The sequence below is a fragment of the Cheilinus undulatus genome, linkage group 9 (assembly GCF_018320785.1).
Source record: "Cheilinus undulatus linkage group 9, ASM1832078v1, whole genome shotgun sequence".
Classification (NCBI taxonomy): domain Eukaryota; kingdom Metazoa; phylum Chordata; class Actinopteri; order Labriformes; family Labridae; genus Cheilinus; species Cheilinus undulatus.
This window is the reverse complement of record NC_054873.1, coordinates 7,540,215-7,560,882: the sequence shown is the minus strand read 5'-3', so window position 1 is coordinate 7,560,882 and position 20,668 is coordinate 7,540,215. Positions and strand designations below refer to the sequence as shown.

The 20,668-nt window shown below is 37.3% G+C and overlaps 1 protein-coding gene across 2 annotated transcripts; it reads left to right on the top strand.

Annotated features, from left to right (window-relative positions):
- The first annotated feature begins 593 nt into the window (after positions 1 to 593).
- znf143b (zinc finger protein 143b) lies at positions 594 to 19,225 on the top strand. 2 transcript variants are annotated; one of them, XM_041796562.1, is made up of 15 exons: positions 594 to 1,024; positions 4,599 to 4,711; positions 6,433 to 6,621; positions 6,779 to 6,859; positions 8,378 to 8,574; positions 9,081 to 9,149; positions 9,226 to 9,339; positions 9,515 to 9,590; positions 11,634 to 11,759; positions 11,969 to 12,148; positions 12,314 to 12,541; positions 13,285 to 13,433; positions 14,436 to 14,588; positions 14,818 to 14,946; positions 18,867 to 19,225. In XM_041796562.1, exons 2-15 carry the CDS (start codon positions 4,606 to 4,608, stop codon positions 18,948 to 18,950), a joined length of 1,881 nt encoding a protein of 626 aa, XP_041652496.1. In that variant the 5' UTR covers positions 594 to 1,024; positions 4,599 to 4,605; the 3' UTR covers positions 18,951 to 19,225. The 2 variants fall into 2 exon arrangements, with proteins under 2 accessions (XP_041652496.1, XP_041652495.1); XM_041796561.1 differs by having other exon boundaries at positions 4,596 to 4,711.
- The last annotated feature ends 1,443 nt before the right edge of the window (positions 19,226 to 20,668 follow it).

Below are 20,668 nucleotides of genomic sequence, written 5' to 3'. Positions count from 1 at the left end.
TCTGCCAACTTGATTTTCTTATGGCCAATATTTACAGCTGATAAAGGCAGACTTTTATAGCCAAAATATCGGTATGAATATCGACCGAAATTTCAAGCTGATAAAAACTTGCATCTATTTGTTTATATCAAGCCAATTTTAAAATATTCTGTTTACATTTAAGGAATCATAGGCTGATGCATTACTGGTATTTTTCAAATACTTAAACCTAAGCCTTGCCTTTACTTTTCAGCAGATTGCTTTATATTCTAATCTTACATATTCCTGCCATGCTAATCTTAATTATTGATTTTATTTTGCATTTCCTCCTCGATTTAAATATCCTCCCTATTGTTCGTTTAATGTAATATCTATCTATCTATCTATCTATCTATCACCACGCGCTACAGGCGAATCTGAATAAAACACAATATATCTTAGTTGAACATCTCAGACGCTGTAGTTATTATGTATTTCAGATAAGACGCTCTTTGTAGTCTGATCTGTCATGTGTCAGCTGGACTTTTCTTCCCTCGGAGCCTCTCTTCACTGCATTGCCCATATTCCCCTTTTTTCCCACACGACCTTGTTTTCAACATGGATGCCGAAAAATCGACCCACACATCACTGTTTATATTGCCGGATAACAAATTTAACCACATCCTGTGACATATCAAGGCTTGGAATCCACAGTCTCAGTTGACTGTCGTCTTGTGCTGTAGCTTAAATATTTATTTTTCACGACTACGCAGCGCAATTTCACTCAAAAGCCCGAGACAATACGAAAACCGACGCGGAATGGCGTCCACTAGGGGCCCGGGAAGCTGAATAACAGCAACTTAGACTCGAATAGAAACTCGCTGGCCAATCGGAACGCGAGCTGTGATAGAAGCGACCAATCGACGTGTCTGATTTGCGCATGGGCGGTACCTTGCGGTGGAGGATTCTGCTTTCATACACGTTCCCGGTGTGTGTTGACCGCGGAGCGTTTCCTGCACTGGTGCATGGTGGTCGAACAGGAGGAATTGTTGGAAATTTTTCGGAGGTTAGTATATAAATTGGTTTTTACCCAGTATGCATTATTCCCACAGCCATCTCGGCTAGAGGGAGTGACAGGCTGCGGCAGGAATAGCCAAGAAGAATGGGAGATACTGTTAAACCTTTGAATAAATTTGACACCCAACGAGTCAAAACGCTTATGTTAACATTAATTAGCTCATGGATTCCCCGTTCTTGTTTCCTTACTGCGACGCTAGCCACACAAACGAAGCTAATAGCTTGACGGATACTGCTAACTAGCTTTCTGGCTGTCACAGACTCTTCTTAGACTTTTAATATGCGCTTTAGGTAACTCGGCTCTCATGTACATGGATATCTTTACCACACAGTTTGCTAATAACGGCTGAAAAGACGTGACAGTGCTTTTTGGCGTAGTTAGCCATGCTATTAGCGCCGTAGCTAGCCTCCCTGCAGTGTTGTGACATTTCGTTTCGGCGGCTTCAACAGTGTGTGTATGAGGGCTGAATGAGCATGAAAACACGCTGCCAGTGCGTGTCAATAGACCGGTGTTAGCACTGACACCTATTCTTTTATCTAATGTAGATAATGTCTTTAAAAAGTGACAGATACGTTTGGTTTAAGGAGTGCTACGCTATAGCTAGCAAGCCATACATTCAAATCAACAAGCGCCAAAAGAGCTAGGATATAAACTTACTATAGAATAAGAACCAAATCAGGTATTTATCAGTCTAGCACATGAGGGATGCCTGGCTTAAGACCTGTTGAATAAGCCCATAAACGTTAGGATTCATGTCGTGAATGTACTTTAGCATGTCACTAATAAATGTAGCTTAATACCTGGAGTATTTATGCGTTAGGCTAACAAGGCTGGACCTGTCCTCTGCCCCCCAGAGCGAAATGAGGCCCAAATCTACACCTGCTAAAAGTAATTTATTCTAGTAATGTGGCCCCAAAACACCCATAGGCTCTGACTATAGGGGTGTCATTTATTTATGTAATGGATTATAGTTATTTCACCCACATGTAGTGAAAAAAATGCAACTTTAATACACATTATGAGAAAATGTTAGCAGTTTAAGTTGTAAATGGCACATATAAAGTGATTAAAAAGGAGCATGGGTACATTGAAATACAGATACTGAAGAAATCAGTGTTATGGTAATAGGACTGTATCAGCAGATTCATTTTTTTGTGGTAAAGCAACTAAACTGCATTTACTCAAATTGCTGCAATTGATACTTCTGCTAAAGTAAATTTTAACCAATGTAACAGTAGTTTTACTTGACAACGATGTTGTGCACCTCTGTACATAAGTGATACTTGGCTTAAACCTGTTGCTTAAGCCCACATATGTTCAGATTCATGATGTTAATATGCTTTAGCCTGTCACTAATAAGTGCAGCTTAATACCTGGAGTATTTATGCATTAGGTTAACAAGGCTGGAGCTGTCCTCCAGAGCAAAATGAGGCCCCAGACTACAAATTTGAAAAATAATCTGGTCTGGGAATATGGCCTTAACACATTCATTGCCTCTAACTATAATGCTCTCATTTATTTTATTGACTGTAAATTATTTTACATTTAAACAAACTGAGAGAACTAACACCCATCCGTCCATTTTCTACACTGCTTATCCTGTTTGGGGTCACATGGGTTGGAGTCTGTCCCAGCTGTCATTGGGCGAGTTGCGGGGTACACCCTGGACTGTTTGCTAGTCAATCACTAACGTATAGAGACAAACAACCCGGAACTCTATCACTCTCACCTACAAGCAATTTAGAGTCACCAGTTTACCCAACAAGCATGTCTTTGGTCTTTGGGAGGAAGCCAGAGTACCTGGAAAGAACCCACGCATACAAGGGGGAACATACAAACTCCACACAGAAAGGCCCTGACCGGGATTTGAACCAGGAACCTTCTTGCTGTGAGGCAACCTCTGCACTGCTGTGCAGCCCCCAAAGTAGCATAATATCCATAAATGAGAAGCATAATCAACGCTGTTCACTTGAAAAATTAAAACAATCCAAAACTTTTAAGAAAGTATACATTAAAAGAGAAGACAAGATATGGATCTACATGATAACAAATGTTTTTTTTTGTTGTTGTTTTTTTTTCACATCAAGTAGGGTATATTTTTGAAAAAAATTGCTGCCTTAGCTTTGTGCAGACAACGCTTGAGAGTGAAGCCCTTTTCTGGTTTTGTTCTCAGTTGTTTACTGTTTGAAATTTGACTGTGTGGTAATTGTTACATATAAATCTAATACTTATATCCCTTGCAACAATAATTGAGGCTTTTCTTTATTACTTTTTATTTTGGAAATTTCATGAGTTGAATTAAAATATTTGAAATGAGGGTCTTAAATTAACTTTGATGCCATGTTCTAAAGTGCATACTTAATTTAAGGCCATTCATTTATGCACGCTGACAGGTTGAAAATGAAAATGATTCAAAAAGGATGTTACACATTCAGGACTTAAACATCTTGTTCTGGGGACGCACCAATACAGATACCACAATCAGGTATTGGTGCTGATACTAAGCCTGAGCATTTGTTCTAAAAAAAACACCCCAAATACTTTAAGATAAGATAAACCTTTATTGAAACCCCATTGGGGGAAATTTGGTTGTTATAACAGCTTAACAGGGACAAGTAGTTAGAAATATAACTCAATTAAGAAATAAAATGTGCAAACAATACTTACAATGTAACAAAAAATGGCAATAATAATAACAGTATTTTTTACATATTAACATGTGTACACATTTGCTTATGGAAGGACCAAAAACCAGATTATTAAAACACACATAGTGTGCATGCTACTGATGTGAAAAGAGGGACTAAAATTACAAATAATATTACACATTTAAGTAATATTAATAGTTTAACCAGGAGTTAAGGGAAGGTGGTGGTAACATATCTGGGACTGTGGGAGTTTATACAAGTGTTCATATACGTACACATACATCTATGTACACTCATGTATGAGGTGTAGTGAATTTCACCTGCTGGTGTTTAAAACTCTGATTGCTGTTGTAAGGAATGATCTGCAGTAGCGCTCCCTCTTGCAGGATGGGTGTCAGTCTGCTGCTGAAGGAGCTGCTCAGGGCAGGGCTTTTACTCAATATTGTTTTCCAGCATCAAGCCTCTCATTATGTGGGTAGGTCTGTAAAGATGGAGCCATGTCTGCAGTCCGGTGATATTTCATCATAAATGAAGATGACAGAAGTAGACTGCAAACTATCCAGAGCTAAGTTGTCAAGATTAGGAGTAAGGAACATCTGATGAAAATAAAAAAAAACTTTCAAATTAATTTTAAGATCTGTGAAGGTATTATTGTGTTTAGATTTGTACTTGGTGTCAGTCAGTGAAAAAAGTGGCAGGGTCTTATAGCAGCTTATTTTCCTAGGCCCCTCCCCTGCATGTTTCTTATTATCTCTACTGGTTCAATCCCGTCTCCTGGCCAAAGATTAGCTGTCCTCAGCGTGTCACTAGCGTGTCACATCTAGCAGAATGTCTGAATGCTAACCGTTTGTGTCACCATGTCTCAGTGGTTTCAGAAATTTAAAATGTGTCTCCTGCTTGTGTCCCTCCAGCAGCTGAAGCATGCTCTTGGCCCAGATAAACCGGGACTCGCAGGGAATGGCTGAGTTTCATGATGCAGATGGGCAGCCGGTCACTCTCTGTCTGACAGAGGCTGTGACCGTAGCAGGTGAGCTCTCAGACTCTTATCTCTGTTGTTATTGCCTAGATAAAACAAAATTTATTGGAAATTATGAAATATGTGTCATATGTCTTCATCAGGGGTGTCAAACTCAAGGCTCAAGGTTAAGTTATATCCGGCTAGCAAGTTGTTATTACACCTGGCCCACCGGTATGAGGTCTGCAGATTTCCTCCAAAATAAAAATGTAGACTGAACCTAAATGATTTAAAAATATCCTTGTCTAGTCATGAAAAAATAGAGAAGTAAAGAGTAAAAATAATTAAATTAAAAGGAATGTGGGAAATGAAATTAGTTTGTGTTTTTATTCATATTTTCAATTTTGCATCTTACAATTACATCTTAATCTTATTATTTTGACTTCTAATTTGATATTTTAAACTCATAATTTGAATTTTATGTCATACTTTGACCTTTGAAACATATGATTTTGACTTAAATCTTAAAATTTGATCTTTCAAAGTCAAGCTATGAATTTTATCTTAAATTTTGACTTTTTGAACATATGATTTTGAATTTCATCTCAGATTTTGACCTTTTAAACTCATGATTTAAAATTTTATCTCAGGTTTTGACCTTTAAACTGGATAATTTTGACTTTTTCTTATTTACATATATTTGACCTTTTTTTAACTCATGATTTTGACTTTAATCTCATAATTTGATTTTGTAAAGTCATTACTATGAATTTTATCTTATATTTTGACCCTTAAACTCGTGATTTTGATTTTTAGCTCATAGTTAGACCTTTTAAATTCATAATTTTGGATTTTTTCTCATATTTTGAGCTTTTAAAGTCATGTTTAGGAATTTTAGTTCAAATTTTGACCCTTTAAACTCATCATTTTGAATTTTATCTCAGATTTTGACCTTTAAATTGTATGATTTTGACTTTTTTACATGCATGTGACCTTTTTTAACTCATTATTTTGACTTTGATATGATATTTTGATCTTTTAAAGTCATGACTTTGAATTTTATCTCATATTTTGACTTTAAAACTCATGATTTCAATTTTGTCTCAAATTTTGTGGTTTTAAACTTATTTTTTTGAATTTTATCTCATATTTTTGTTCTTTTAAACTCATGATTTTGAATTTTATCTCATATTTTGACCCTTTAAACACATGGTTTTGAATTTATCTAAAATTTTCACCTTTTAAATTCATAATTTTGGCTTTTATCTCATATATTGGCCTTTTAAAACATTATTAGACTTTTAATTTTGTGTTTTTACCTTTTAAGTCTAACTTTTAATCTCATATTTGGACCTTTAAACTTGATTTTGACTTTTTGAAATCTTAAATGTTTTTTTCCTTCCCATAATTATTACTGGTGAAAATGAGGTTGACAGTTTAGGGTCAAATGTTGACCCTGTTAGGGTCTCAGGTTAGACCTGATCTCAGAATCCGACCTCTGCTGTGAAATAGTTTGACACCCCTGGTCTGAATGCTTAGATGCACTGGTTGCTGCCATGTGATTGGCATAAATGAGCAGTTAAACAGGTATACCTAATGAAGTTGTCTGTGAGTGTATGGGTTTGGTTTTACATGCTGGAAAGTTGCACTCACCAGTATCAGATCTGGATCTTCTCTTTGGGAAAACTATCAGATGATGACTCAGCTTCAGCGTAGCCTGCTGTTACTATCTCACCAGCTTGTTCTGCTTCTGAAGCTGAGAGTTAAACTGTTTTGTCATAATCAATACCAAGATGGTGATCAGATGGACAGCATGGACACAGTGAGTCTGCAGGCGGTCACTCTGGCAGATGGATCCACAGCGTACATCCAGCACGACACCAAAGCCGCCTTTTCAGACGGACAGATCATGGACGGCCAGGTGATCCAGCTGGAGGACGGCTCTGCTGCCTACGTTCAACATGTGTCCATGCCTAAAGCAGGTAGATATACATCTCTTTACCAACAAGCAATCATTCATCTAATATGGAAGAGAAATGCTTTGCTAAAGGACTGGAATTATACTTGGATATACCAACAAACTCATGGTAAGCAGTGTTTACACTGTTATTTATAAACTGTATGTGTTTTTCTGTTTAGGAGGGGACAGTTTACAGCTTGAAGACGGACAAGCAGTTCAGCTAGAAGATGGAACGACGGCGTATATTCACACACCCAAAGGTGAAGAAAATATTTGGCACCAAAAAGCATAATTTATAAGATTCATTTTTAGTTCAATTTCTTTAATTTTTTTAAATATTTTTATTCACAAGTGTTTCCATTTTTAAATTTGATTGAAGACTGAATGAATATGCTGTGAGAAGTTATGATTTGAATAAACACTGATGCCTCTGTTTGATATTTAAAAGCACTGCCAAATTGTGTCCAAAAACAGAGGGCATTTTTGAAGCAGATAATCAAAAGCAGGAGTGTCAGACTAAATCACAACAGGGGCTGGATTCTGAATTTAGGTCTAACCTGAGAGCTGAACAGGGTCAACATTTAACCATAAACTGTCAAGCCTATTTCCACCAGTAACAAATCATGGCGAAATAAAACAGCACTGATGATAAATGATGTTGAGATCTAAAAAAATTCTAAATGAAAAGTTAAAAGGCTCAAAATCTGAGATAAAAAAATTAACCTTTAGTTCAGAAAGTCAAAACACAAATGTTTAAAAGGCAAATATATGAGATACAAAGGCAAAATCATGAGTTTAAAAGTCAGAATTTGAGATTAAATTAGAAATCTTGACCTTAAAAGGTCAAAATATGAGAGAATAGTCAAAATCATGAATTAAAATGGTCAAAATAATGAGAAAATTCAAAATCCTGGGCGCAGAAGGTTAGAATATGAGGTAAAATTGTAATTTGTGAGTGTTAAATATCAAAATATGGGATTTAAAGTTAGGAGTTGAAAAGGTCAAAACATGAGAAGAAAAGTCAAAATTATGAATTTAAAAGGTCAAAATATGACGTAAAAAGTCAAATACGTTTAAGCTATAACTGTGAGATACAAAATTGAAAATATGAAATGCAAACACTTTAATTTCTTTTCCAACATTCCTGACTTTTTATTCTATTATTTTTACTCTTCATTTTACAAATTGTCATGATTTAACATGGATATTTTAAATTGTCGTAGTTAAGTTTACATTTTTATACTAGGAAATCTCCAGACCTCATACTGGCGGGCCAGTTACAATTAAAATATCTTATGATCTTTTGGACCGTGTATAACTGTAGCGATTTGTCCCCTGGGCCTTGAGTTTGACACTCCTGATCTAATGATTAATTTCAAATTGTTAAAAAAAAAGCATGACTTACTATTGCATTTATTTGGTTGAATTTTAAAGTAAATATAGGCTCAAGGGTTTAAAAGTGTTTGGGTGACTTATCTTTAAAATGCATAAAGAGTGAGTGAATTTCATACTAAAGTAACTATTTTTGTTGTTTACTAGTTTATAACTCCAGCTTAAGTATTTGCAAAATGATTTTAAGTGTACCCTCTTACACAGATAATTGATTTAAAGTGATAAATAACTGAACAAATGAAAGGGGGAAAAACTAGCACATTTAGAAACAGGCATCTATCCTCCTTGAGCCATTAAACACCTCAGTTTTCATGCGGGAGCTGCGCCTATTATTCTTCCTCCACCGTCTCTACATTGACATGCTATCCCTCTTTATTTCTGTGCAGAAACTTACGACCAGAGTGGCCTGCAGGAGGTGCAGCTGGAGGACGGTAGTACGGCCTACATCCAGCACACTGTACACATGCCCCAGTCCAACACCATCCTGGCCATCCAGGCTGACGGCACCATCGCAGACCTGCAGGCTGAGGCCACGGCCATCGACCCGGAGACCATCAGCGTGCTAGAACAGTACACCACTAAGGTAGATTTACCTCAACAGAATACTACAGTCAGTACAGTTACGTAGAGTCTTGTGTAAGACAGTATGAAGTTAATTTCCTTTTACATATTTCTCCTACAACAATGGCTCTTCCATTATTGATTGATTTTGAGGATTAGGGATGATACAGTTACAGTTTGTAATGATAACCAGGTTAAAATACATTGAATAATACTGTTCATATTCCAATTATCATTAAAACCATTTGCGCATTAACACTGTAATCATTCCCAGGCAACATGCAGCGTGGGTTTGTTTACTGAGGTGAATTGAGAAAACATCCACAGGTCGGCTAGGGTCATTAAAAAAATCTTTGAGGCATAGCTTAACAGCCGGCACCAGCATGCTTAACATTTTTTTGGTATTGAAAATTACTAAAACAATTTACCTCTAATTATGTAAATGGTTTGGTATTAATTGTATCTGATCAGCTGATACTTGAAAGCATAGTTGTGCTGTAATGCGATGTCCTTTCTCCCTTCTTTCAGGTGGAGAACATAGAAAACCCCTTAGGTTCCTTTGGCAGAGTGGAAGCAGACAACGGCGTCCACATGCGGGTAGAGGATCTTTTCTGCTGTTTTATTTTGCCACGTTATTCTCTCTAGGTTTAACTCTTTGATTTTCTTTTTTCAGATTGTGTTACAACAAGACAACAGGCAAAGTAGAAGTGCAAATGTAGGGGAGAAGTCTTTCCGCTGTGAATACGAAGGCTGTGGAAAACTCTACACCACTGCTCACCATCTCAAGGTGAGACTGCAGGAGCTCAGTGTGTTTGTTTCTAAGAAGTGTGTTGTTTTCTTGTGCCTACTCAGTTGTGGGATTGTTTAAGGACAGTTTTCCCCTGCAGCATCCTTCTCTGATATTAGCTATGTTTGTTTTTTTAAGCCTCGCTGTTGCATTGGTTTCTGTGTTTATCCTGCAGGTACACGAGCGCTCCCACACAGGAGACAAGCCGTATGTCTGTGACTATCCCGGCTGTGGGAGGAAGTTTGCAACAGGTAGCTGGGAGGATCAATTTTTCTTACATTAAGTATCTGTCTCTTAAACTTTTGTGTTACACTAAGTAGAGATGCAAATCACCAGTTCAGCCCAATATGATATGATATAGTTTATATATTCTTCAGAAAACTATGAAATATTTTCTGATGTCATTGTTTCAGGAGCCTGAGATCAAAATTAGACAGTACTTTGCCAACTAACACAGTTAAATACAAGGTATTATCTATGAAAATGTCATTTCTAAAGCAGTAGGAGTTTCAAAATAAACGCGTAGCTTAATAACGAAGGTCTAGAGATCTGTGTTTTTACCAACTAGTGATTTGACTAGATATTTGATCAATAATATATCCATCGATAGTTGCACCTCTAAAACAAAGACAATGACAAAGAAAATGAATAATTTTCACTTTACAACATGTTGTATTAATCTTACTTATTTGCTGGATTTTCAAATTAAGAGCATAGAGATAAATCAAACTTTTTGCCCCATAGCTGAAGATTTCCTGAGTTATTAGTGGAATGAATACGTTTATTAAATTGCCTGAATAGCTCATGAAAAAAAAAGATTTTGATATGTGAAATAACAAAGAATATACAAAAAAAGCAAAACTGACATATTTACATGTACATGTAAAACAACACAAAAAGAATGTATGTAGTATTTACAAAAAACATTCTTATATACACAATGCCTATGAAAAATATTCACCCCCTTGGATATTTTACACCTTTACTGGTTTTAAAATCTATTATGGTCAATATAATTTGACTTTTTAGACAAAAAAAATATGTAATGTAAAATAAGTTACTGCATAGTTCACTGCTGGGGAAAGGGACATCTGGTGGACTTGCTTAGTCTGTTACCCCCGCGACCCGGCTCCATTTTACCCTCTACCTTTACAAGCCTTCCAGGGCCGGATGCTGAGAAGCATCCCCACAGCATGATACTGACACCACCGTGCTTCACAGTGGGGATGGTGTGTTTGTGTGGATGTGCAGTGTTTGACATCTTGTCTCCATTTTGGTCTCATAAGACCAAAGAACTTTCTTCCACCTGACCATGGAGTCTCCCACATGCCTTTTGGGGAACTCTGGTCCAGATTTAATCTGGGTTTTCTTCAACAGTGTCTTTCTCTTTGCCACTCTCCCATAAAGCTTTGACTGGTTAAGAAGCCGGCCAACAGTTGTTGTCTGCAGAGTCTCTCCCATCTCAGCTGCTGAAGCTTGTAACTCCTTAAGATTAGTCATAGGTGTCTTGGTGGCCTCCCTCACTAGTCTCCTTCTCGCACAGTCACTCAGTTTGTGAGGACAGCCTGATCTAGGCAGATTTATACATGTGACGTATCCCTTCCATTTCTTGATGATGGATTTAACTGAACTCTAGGGGATGTTCAGCACCTTGGAAAAGTTTTTGAATCTATCCCTGACTTATACTTTTCATAACCTTTTCTCTGAGTTTCTTGGAGTGTCCTTTTGCCTTCATGGTGTAATGTTAGCCAGGAATACTGATTAAACAGTGGCTGGACCTTCCAGACAAGGATGTCTTTATGCTACAATCACTTGACACATTCACTCAGTACACTCAGGGGATCCTTATTTTAATTACTGTGAGACTAATAGCACCAATTGGCTGGACCTCTGTTAAATTAAGTCAGTCACTTTGTAGGGAGTGAACAATTATATCATATTTTTACTTGATTGATTTTATTGTGGAAAAATCGGTTTTCACTTGACATTAAAAAGTTTTTTTTATAAAATCAGTAAAGAGTTAAACCATCCAAGGGGTGAAAACTTTTTATAGGCACTCTACAATTTCAAGACTCTTTTTCCAGATGTACACAGAACAACAAAACAGACTTTGTTTTGCATGTTATTTTATTTCAATTTTTAATTTTTTGCTTTAAATTTAATCACCCCTTGCAATTTAGCAAAACTGTCCCTGTTATATTTATGCCAAAAACCACATCAAATGTATTTGAATTAACATTTATTTACCAGGAATAAGGCTTTGACTGAATTTGGATGACTTGTCACTTTTTAAGGGTATGGACTGAAGAGTCACTCACGCACACACACCGGGGAGAAGCCATACAGGTGTCAGGAGCTGAACTGCTGCAAGTCCTTCAAAACCTCTGGAGACCTTCAAAAGCACACAAGAACACATACAGGTAAACAACCTCACCTAGGGACAATGATATTTATAAACGTGATAAATCCAGAGTGATGCACCACTGGTTTTTGGAACAACACAGATGGAGCTGAATATAAAAGGTTAACCAAAGCTTTAGTGAGCTGAGTGTGTGGAGCTGGTACTGGGAGTGCTGCCCATTTATCCAATATCGTTCAGCCTCAGTGATGATATCATTTCTTCCTGCAGGAGAGAAGCCTTTTAAATGTCCAGTCGAAGGCTGCGGCAGGTCGTTTACAACCTCAAACATCCGCAAAGTCCACATCCGAACACACACCGGGGAGCGGCCATACTACTGCTCCGAGCCAAGCTGTGGCCGCTCGTTCGCCAGCGCAACCAACTACAAGAACCACATGAGGATACACACAGGTGAGTCATTTCTGTGTCACCAATTGAATGACTGAAAAGAATTATGTAGAATCATGCATCATACAGATTTCATCCAGTATTTAAATGTGTTTTGTCTATTTAAATTCTTCTTTTTATAAAAAAGCAAAAATGTTTTCTTACAATATCTGACTTCTTTTCTTCCAGGAGAGAAACCATACGTGTGTACAGTGCCTGGCTGTGAAAAGCGCTTCACAGAATACTCCAGCCTTTATAAACACCACGTCGTTCACACACCCTGCAAACCGTACAACTGCAACCACTGTGGGAAAACCTACAAGCAGATCTCAACGCTCGCCATGCACAAACGCACTGCTCACAACGACACAGAGCCTATCGAGGAGGAGCAGGAGGCCTACTTTGAACCCCCAACAGGTCCTTAAAAATATAATCATATCCAAAAATATCTCAGAAAGAAGATCTGATCAAGCTTTAGTATGGGACTGTGGCGAACAGGAGATGAATTGAGAATAAAAAAAAGTGTCCATGTTTTCTAAGTAAATTGTTTTATTTAACAATTATTTTCAAGTTTTTGCAACCTTTTCAAGATAAAATAGACAATTTGAATACATAACCATGTGCTACTGTAAATGTCAAATAGCAAGTAAGCAAAAACAAGTAAGCAGTAAACAAACAAGGCCACAAAATTCTGTTGCTAAAGCCTTTAGATGCCTTTATTTAATGCTATATGATGATAGATATAATGGGATTGTAACATGTTAGCATTGTTTAGTAGTAGCCATTTCATTTAAACTTGAACTTTTCTTGTTTATTTTTTATCACATTTTCAGCAGAAAAAATAATTTGTTACATCCTGACTTGAATGGGACTCTTTAAAAATATGAGGAATATCTACAGAAAGTGGAATATTAGAAATAAACTGTGAAATCCATGCATTTTCTAAATAGAGCAAAGTAGGAAAGGTTGAGGTAGGTCAAAAATATCCCATAAACAACATTTTTGACAGGGTAAGCATGAGGTAAAAACACATTCAAGAAGGAAAACATAGACTTTAAAAAGATACACAACAAATTAAAGATGCTTAATAGGTTTTGGGAAATTATGGGGTAAAATGAACTGCAATACTGACAACTTCAAATCCCTCTATTCCGAATTAGACGCCATTGACGACCCAAGTGTCAACTACACAGCAGCGGTCGACGCTGAGGAATCCGGCTCAGAGCAGCTTCCCATCATTGATAACTCAGACATCGTTGGTCAGCAGCATGTTGCCTTGGTGACGCAGGAGGATGGAACGCAACAGCAGGTAACAGATTGCAGTAACATCACATCTAAAAATTCAGTTTGACCACAGTTTGCACGTTTATCATGCTTATAGCTAAGGCCTGGTCCTCATGTAGGCAGGAATATTCGAAAATGAAGGTCCTTGTTTAATGTGCAGGTGAAGCAGCTCACTCATAGACAGCAACTATGCCCTTTTTAAAGTTTTTAGAATTACCTTTTTGTGGACTAGAGTTAATTGAGTTGAATAAAAACAGAGATAGGGGGAAAAACAAAGTTATGAAAGTAAGTTTCTGGTTAATTTATTGAAACCAGCACCACATTTAACACTAGTGAAAACAGCAGCATTAACATGTGTAAAGCCAGATAACACAGAGGTTAGGTTGCACTCCATGTATGGAAACATCCAAGTCTTCTAGGTGGGAGGCCTTTGGTCCAATCTGGCCTGTGACTCATTTCCTATGGATTCTTAGCAGATATCATGCAGCAGTAGAGAACTAATAGGGGGCTGGAAGTGATTTCTGCATAGAGGAACACTACCAAAAAGCCCATGTGTTTAGCTGCTAAAGATAACACCACTTGTTCAAAGTGCAAAATTAAAAACATTCTTCATTTTTAGTCACTTTTGTTTCCCATAAGTAGTGAAATATTCAAGGGAAAACAGTTTTTTTTCCAAGGAAAAATGGTTGGGAAACACTGATCTAAAAGCATCCATAGTCATTCAAAATGTTCACATAATTATCTTTGAGGTTAAATTAAATTTAAATATTTTTGTAAGTTTGATCAGCATTAAGTAATAGTTTATCTTGAATACACCAATTAAGGTTTCTCTCTAGTTCTAAGTTTTGTACCTTGTATTTTTTATAAATTTTGGTGTTCAGACAACAAAGAATTGAAAAAGGATGAGTTTGTGATGGATATCAAAATTTTAAAAAAGATCACCATCTTGTTCCACATTAAAGGGTGAGTTAATAAAACGTAAAACGATCTGAAGTGAATTCACAGCTCTGTTCTCATCTCACATCAGGTCAGCATCTCTGAAGCAGACTTACAAGCCATGGGCGGCACAATCACCATGGTAACCCAAGAAGGCACAACCATAACCATCCCGGCCCATGAACTCGCAACGCAAGGTGCTCATTCGGTCACCATGGTAACAACAGACGGCTCAGATGAACAGGTAAAGAACTGCTTTAAGTTTAGTGCAGATGGTGCAGAACTTGAATGACTAAAATAAAGGTTCATTTTTGTGGAAAAGGTTTTTGTCAACTGATTTCCATGTTCTCAAGTAATACACAAATCTGTGCCATCACCAGGTGTGCCCACTAACTGACAAACGACCCGATAGTGGAGCAGATGGTTTATGTTGTGTTTTCCTTTTTTCTGAACAATGTCTTTGTCTCCCTCAGGTGGCCATCATGACGCCTGACATGGCCTCGTATCAAACGGTGGAGGAGGCGGGCTACAGCCAAGAACAAGATGAGATTCATCCTGTCACATTACTGGCCACTTCCAACGGCACACACATCGCCGTGCAGGTAACAGCATAGGAATAAATAAACTGGTAGAGTAAGTTTAATACCATGTATAACAAATAAATGGAAGTTTTTCACCCTGATGTTCTGCCATCTAAAGAAGAAGATAGAATTTTGAATAATTGAACACTGTAAAAGAAAAACTTTGGGATTTAAAGGGTTAAAGGTTTAAAAGTGAATGATTTTTGGAATTTATGGAAAGGTGTGAATCTGGTTAAAGGTTTAATTTGAAGAGAGTGGGAAATAAAGTTTCTGTACAAGGATTTTATAACAGTTATTTGATGTTGACTTTTTTGTCCACTAACATTTCTAGATGAAATTTTGTTTCTAAAACATGGGGGTTAAATATGTTAGTTTGATCAGATAGAAGATGGTTGACTTCAAGAGGCTCTGCATGGTGTTTAAATGCAGAAAATGGCATGATGGATCATTTGGTGTTGATCCTACACAGTTCGCTTCATTTCCTCGCTCATACTTCTAGTTTATGCTCAAAGTTACTCTCAGCGCTCAGCTGTTTCCATGATACTGACCGGAGTTTCACTCAGGAGGGCATTTAACCCCTACCAGGTAATCCCTCCCCAGATCCCACCCTGTTGAGCTGTTAGCTTAAAGGCCTAACTGGAAATCCTGGGTAGGTGGGGTTCATCTCAGGGGGTGTAGGTGTGTTTTTGCTCTCCTGCTGGTGCATTTGATTAGGGATCAATCAAACTTAACAAAAAGCTAACAGTCAAAGGATGTAGGAGTTTAGATGTTATCTGCAGTCTTGATGACCCACTCCTTCTGTTAGCTGAAGTGTGGCACACACTAAATGATCTTTAATGTCTGAACTGGCTCTGAAAATGTGGGAGACCCTCACATAACAAATGATGATTTATTGTTGTAGTGCAATGAGATGACCAACACAGCACACCATACACTAACAGATTTATTCAACAAAAATCAGTCTTCTCTCTCGCATTTTTAAACCTCATACAGTCAGACACAACTTTTGAGCAAACAAACTTCAACTATGGTCAAGCCAGTGCTCTGATGGTCAAGCTACCTGCAGCAAATTCAGTCCAACTCTTGTCATTTTGATTCTGGTACGTTCTACAGCAGTCTTTCCCAACCCTTTTCCTTTGAGCCCCTTTACTTTTATTTAACAAAGGCTGAGTCCTGCCAGGACCCACACAAAAAAACAAAACATTAACACTTTGCGATCGAAAACAAATACAAATTTTGATAATATCCAAACAGAAAGGCCTAGTAACACTTGTTCCTGGCAAAATGTCTTTGTATAAACTATCCACTAAGTGTGTTAATAGCACTTAGGTAGGCTGATTTACGCATCTGTAAATATAATTTTACATCAGAGCAGATGAAGCCTTGTGCATCCCGTGAGATCTTTGGCGCCCTCTTCAGGGGCTCCTGAACCAGGTTTTTACAGCGCAAATTTTAAAAACACCAGTGTTGCTTCCACCAATCAGCAAGATGTGCCGCCATTTCTGACATCCATATAACTTTATGCTTCATGTTCACTATTCTCGCTATGCAGGATTAGAATTCACTTTTTCAAAAATTCTACCAGCCACTCACTTTTTGAACTTAAATTAACAAGCAGTGTTATATAGGATATAGTACAAAAGCTGAGGCTTATAGGAATGGAATTATAGGCTTTTTTATAAATGGACACATTTTAACTACACTAGAAGACTCTCTGTCTTCTCCATAAACAAATATAAAGGCTGGTTAGAGATTCCATTGCAGTTAAATCTTCAATTGCGGATTTAAATGCAACTAATTCTCAACTGAGAGGCAAGATAATCAATTTATTGTTATGAGCTTATATTTTGTTCTTCTGTCTACTTTTGCAGATGTCAAAGGACTTTGTCACCCCCCTTTTTTACAAGTTTTATACAAATAAAGTTAAAAAATGTTAGAGTAAAGAAAGGAGTATGTCTTTAGAACTACTTAGACATGTACAGGAAAAGGTCAGAAAGAGAATAGATGTACCATTTTCTTTACAGGACTCACCAAAATGAACAAAAGCTGTAACTTTCTCAGTAATCTTGACTAAGGAAGGGCTGTTTGGTCAGTGAGGGTGTAGGCCTGCTTGACTGCTAATAAATCAGTAGAAAAAAGCAGAAAGCTCAGATTCAGTTTATGCTGTTTACTGTCAGAATATCACAGTAGCTGTGTTTTCATTACCCTTAGAAATGCGCAAGATCTAATTAACGCAATGAAAAACTGGTAATGGAAACACCTGAATTTCGAAAAACCTCTCAAATATCGCTAAAAAGTTTTTACGCTCTCATGAGGAGGTTTTTCAGACGTTTCGATATAGAAATATATCGTAAAAGTGCAATGGAAACACTTTTTGTGCATTTACACATCACAGGACGTAACATAGGGTGTCACATGACCAGTTCACTCTGAGACAACATGGTGCAGTACGTGTAGACAGAAGAGAAGACCGAGACTTTTCTAAACATCATACTTAAACCCTTATACGTAGCTTTTGTCATACAAACAGACTTTGCCTCTGAGCTATCTTCTGTTGCCTTCGTATTTTGTTCAAAATTATCAAGGCAGCCGCTGTAGATGTAATCATAACCATAACAACACCAACAGGTTTTGACGTCCAGCTTCCTAGGAGCGGAGTCTCACAAGAGGAAATTTTACGAGAATTACAAGGCTCATGCCCAAAACTCTATTCAATGGAAACACATACAAAGCGCAATTGTACTTAGTCGAAATTTAAGAAATATCACTTTTGTTTTGCAAGAAACTGTTATAGAAATGCAGCTTCTGTTATGTTACTTTTATTCACCCGCCCCAGTGGCTGGTATTGAGCAAATTCTCCTGACACTGCTGAAAAATACCTGCGTTTGGCTGATGGCAAGTGCTAATTTCCCACCCTGTTGCTTCGGCTGTGTTTGTTGTGCTTCCTCCTTCAGTCAGCTGGCCTCCTGACTAGCTATCTTTCCGTTTCATTGCCAATTCCAAGGTTCATACTCTGCTGCCCTCTGTGTTCCCCCTACTCAACAGGATTTCTGATCGTGAACACTGAACATGTTTGATATTTATTACTGTTAAATCAGAGCAGCCCAGGCCATCTTCTGGGCAGATCAAGGCGGGATCACATCACAGGAAAATCTGCTGAATTAATCTTTAGGACCATCAGATAATCAGACCTCTACTGAAATTGGTCAGAAGGAAGGGTTAGACCCAACATCAGCTGGTTTTCTTGAGGTGTACCCCACTTAAGGAAGTAAATGTTGCAAGCATATGTTATTTCTGTGGTTAGATTTTTTTTGCTTAACACTGGTGTAAAGTTTATCACCTAAACAGAAACAAATTGGTACACTTTTCCATAAAGGAGTTTTGAATTTCAGTTTTCCAATGGTAAGATCAGGGTTGCTACCAGAATGTTTACCTTAGATATGATAACTAAAATCAAGTATTATTAGCTGTAGGTAGCAAGTAAATGGGTAATTTCTTATTTTTAATAACCAGAAATTGCAGGAAGAAACCTGCACTGTGCCTACATTCTTCAAGTGTTTCTGACTCTTACCTTCATTTATATTACAGTGGTTTATTTAAATGCTATTAACTATTCAAATCTTTAATCCCTGAGGTGCTACCAAGAGCAGAGCTCCTCACTAACCTTCATTTGTCCTTAAAATCACTGTTTCCATTTACCCCCTTCTGCTCGTTCTGTCATGTTAATTACAAAGCTAATGCTGTCTTTCCACTATGTGACAGTGATCAATGAAAATTCAGCAGCCTGTAACGTAGTCAGTCACGGTCAGAGGTGGTATTGTTTTCTTTAAAGAGGTGGAAGAGTATAAAGATGAAATCAGCAGTCGCAGCTGATTAACAGAGATTATCAGTTTGTCAATCAGTGTTTGAATTATTTTTATTTGTTTTCTTTCTATCTGCAGCTCAGTGACCAGCCTTCGCTGGAGGAAGCCATCAGAATAGCATCAAGAATACAACAAGGAGAGTCGCCGGGCCTTGATGATTGACGGACTCATTATGGACAATGATTTAGGATCTAATCCAACTCAAGTGGACTTTATCAACGACCGAAATCACAAGTCTTCCTCCATGTTTTTTTTCCACAGATGAACCTAGCTTTTACGTGTACATAGGATTTTGATAACTGGAGCTCTGCTATGCTATTTTATCCCTCAACAAAAAGATAAAAGAGGGGAAAAAGCTTTCTAATGTTTATGGTGCACAGTGCACAGTGCAGTGTACAGCTAATGCTATTTCTAATAAAAAACAAATGTGTGACTAATTGACTGCAATTGATTTTTAACACTAAATATCCCAGTTATGCCTTTTTCAGCTTCGCCTTTGTCCAACTATGCAACAGCAAAAGCAGAAAAACTTTCAGAAAAGAATATGATATGATTTAAAATTAACAAAATTTTCAATATTTTCCAATCAAGTGCAGTGTTTCCCACAGAACGATGCTGTGCTTAGACACCAGAGTTAACCATTACACCCTACTCCCTTCAATTTTTTGCTTCTGCTCCTTTGGTTCATAAGCGGTACATTACATTTTAATGTTCACTTGATCATTCGTTATTATGGCAGGTGAGCTGAATGTGTGAAGGCTTGTTGAGGTTTGTATATCGTAAACATCATCCTAGATTGCAAGAGTACAGGATAATATCAGCAAGAAGCTGATGGAAAAACATCAAAATGAGAGCACACTATGCCTCATTTTCAGTGTATGTGGCACCAAAATGTGTGCGGGAGGGATGTACCAGTGGATGACTCAAGAACACAAAAAGCCACAACATACAAATTGAAAAAAGGTCTGAAAATAAACTTGGGTGGCTGGAAATATACCTGGGTGGCCAACCTGAGTGTCTTATGTGAGGAAAACACTGCAGTGTGTTTTAAAATATACCATCTTTATCAATTTAATGATCAATGATATCTGAAAGTACCAAAACTTGATAAAAAAAAAAAAAAAAGATCTTAAATAAGACTCAGCAATTAATCAAAGTTTTATGGCCTAATTCAATTTTCAAATTGCAGAATGTATTTTTTTTTTAACTGATTCAAAATACCAGCTTAATACTTTATTTTTGCTCTACACACCATGCACACACTCAAGTGTTATTTTAAGTGTAAGTTTATTTCTTTTTTTTTGTCTGTTTTTCTTTACCAAACTGAGTGACATAGAAATCATCATTCCCTTTAATACAGCACTTCATATTGAATTTGTAATTTAAGTCAAAATAATTGCAATTTCATATTTCTCCAAGATTGTTCAGCCCTAGTTTAATTCATCCAATGATTTATTGGATAATGCTTCAGGTTTTTTTGTAAGATTTATTTTTGAGGCTTTTTTTGCCTTTATTAGAGGGAGATAAGACAGTGGATAGAGTCGGAGACAGGGATCCGAGAGTGGGGAGTTAAAGAGCCACAAGCCAGACTTGAACCCAGGCCATCACTCACATGGGGAGCAACTCGACCTCTAGGCCATCTGCGCCCAATATTGCTTGTTTTTGTTTAAATATGTAAGATGAGGGACTTTAAAATAGTCACACATTAAATTGCAGTTTTAATATTGAAAAAAAAAAAAGCAACTAGATTATTTTCCCTAATCTTAAGCCATATTCTTCATCAGAAGCTGCCAGAGAGCTGTCTAAACTGCACAAAATGCACATTTTTGCTCAATGTTAAAACTGTGCAGGAGTTTCCTCTGGTTTTTGCTAAACAGAAA

What these genes read in the sequence shown, in the direction of transcription:
- znf143b (XM_041796562.1), top strand. Translation starts at nt 4,606, where the DNA reads ATGCTCTTGGCCCAGATAAACCGGGACTCGCAGGGAATGGCTGAGTTT. An exon ending in AGGATGGAACGCAACAGCAG is followed by an intron (nt 13,434 to 14,435) that starts GTAACAGATTGC and finishes ATCTCACATCAG; the next exon opens with GTCAGCATCTCTGAAGCAGA. An exon ending in GCACACACATCGCCGTGCAG is followed by an intron (nt 14,947 to 18,866) that starts GTAACAGCATAG and finishes TTCTATCTGCAG; the next exon opens with CTCAGTGACCAGCCTTCGCT.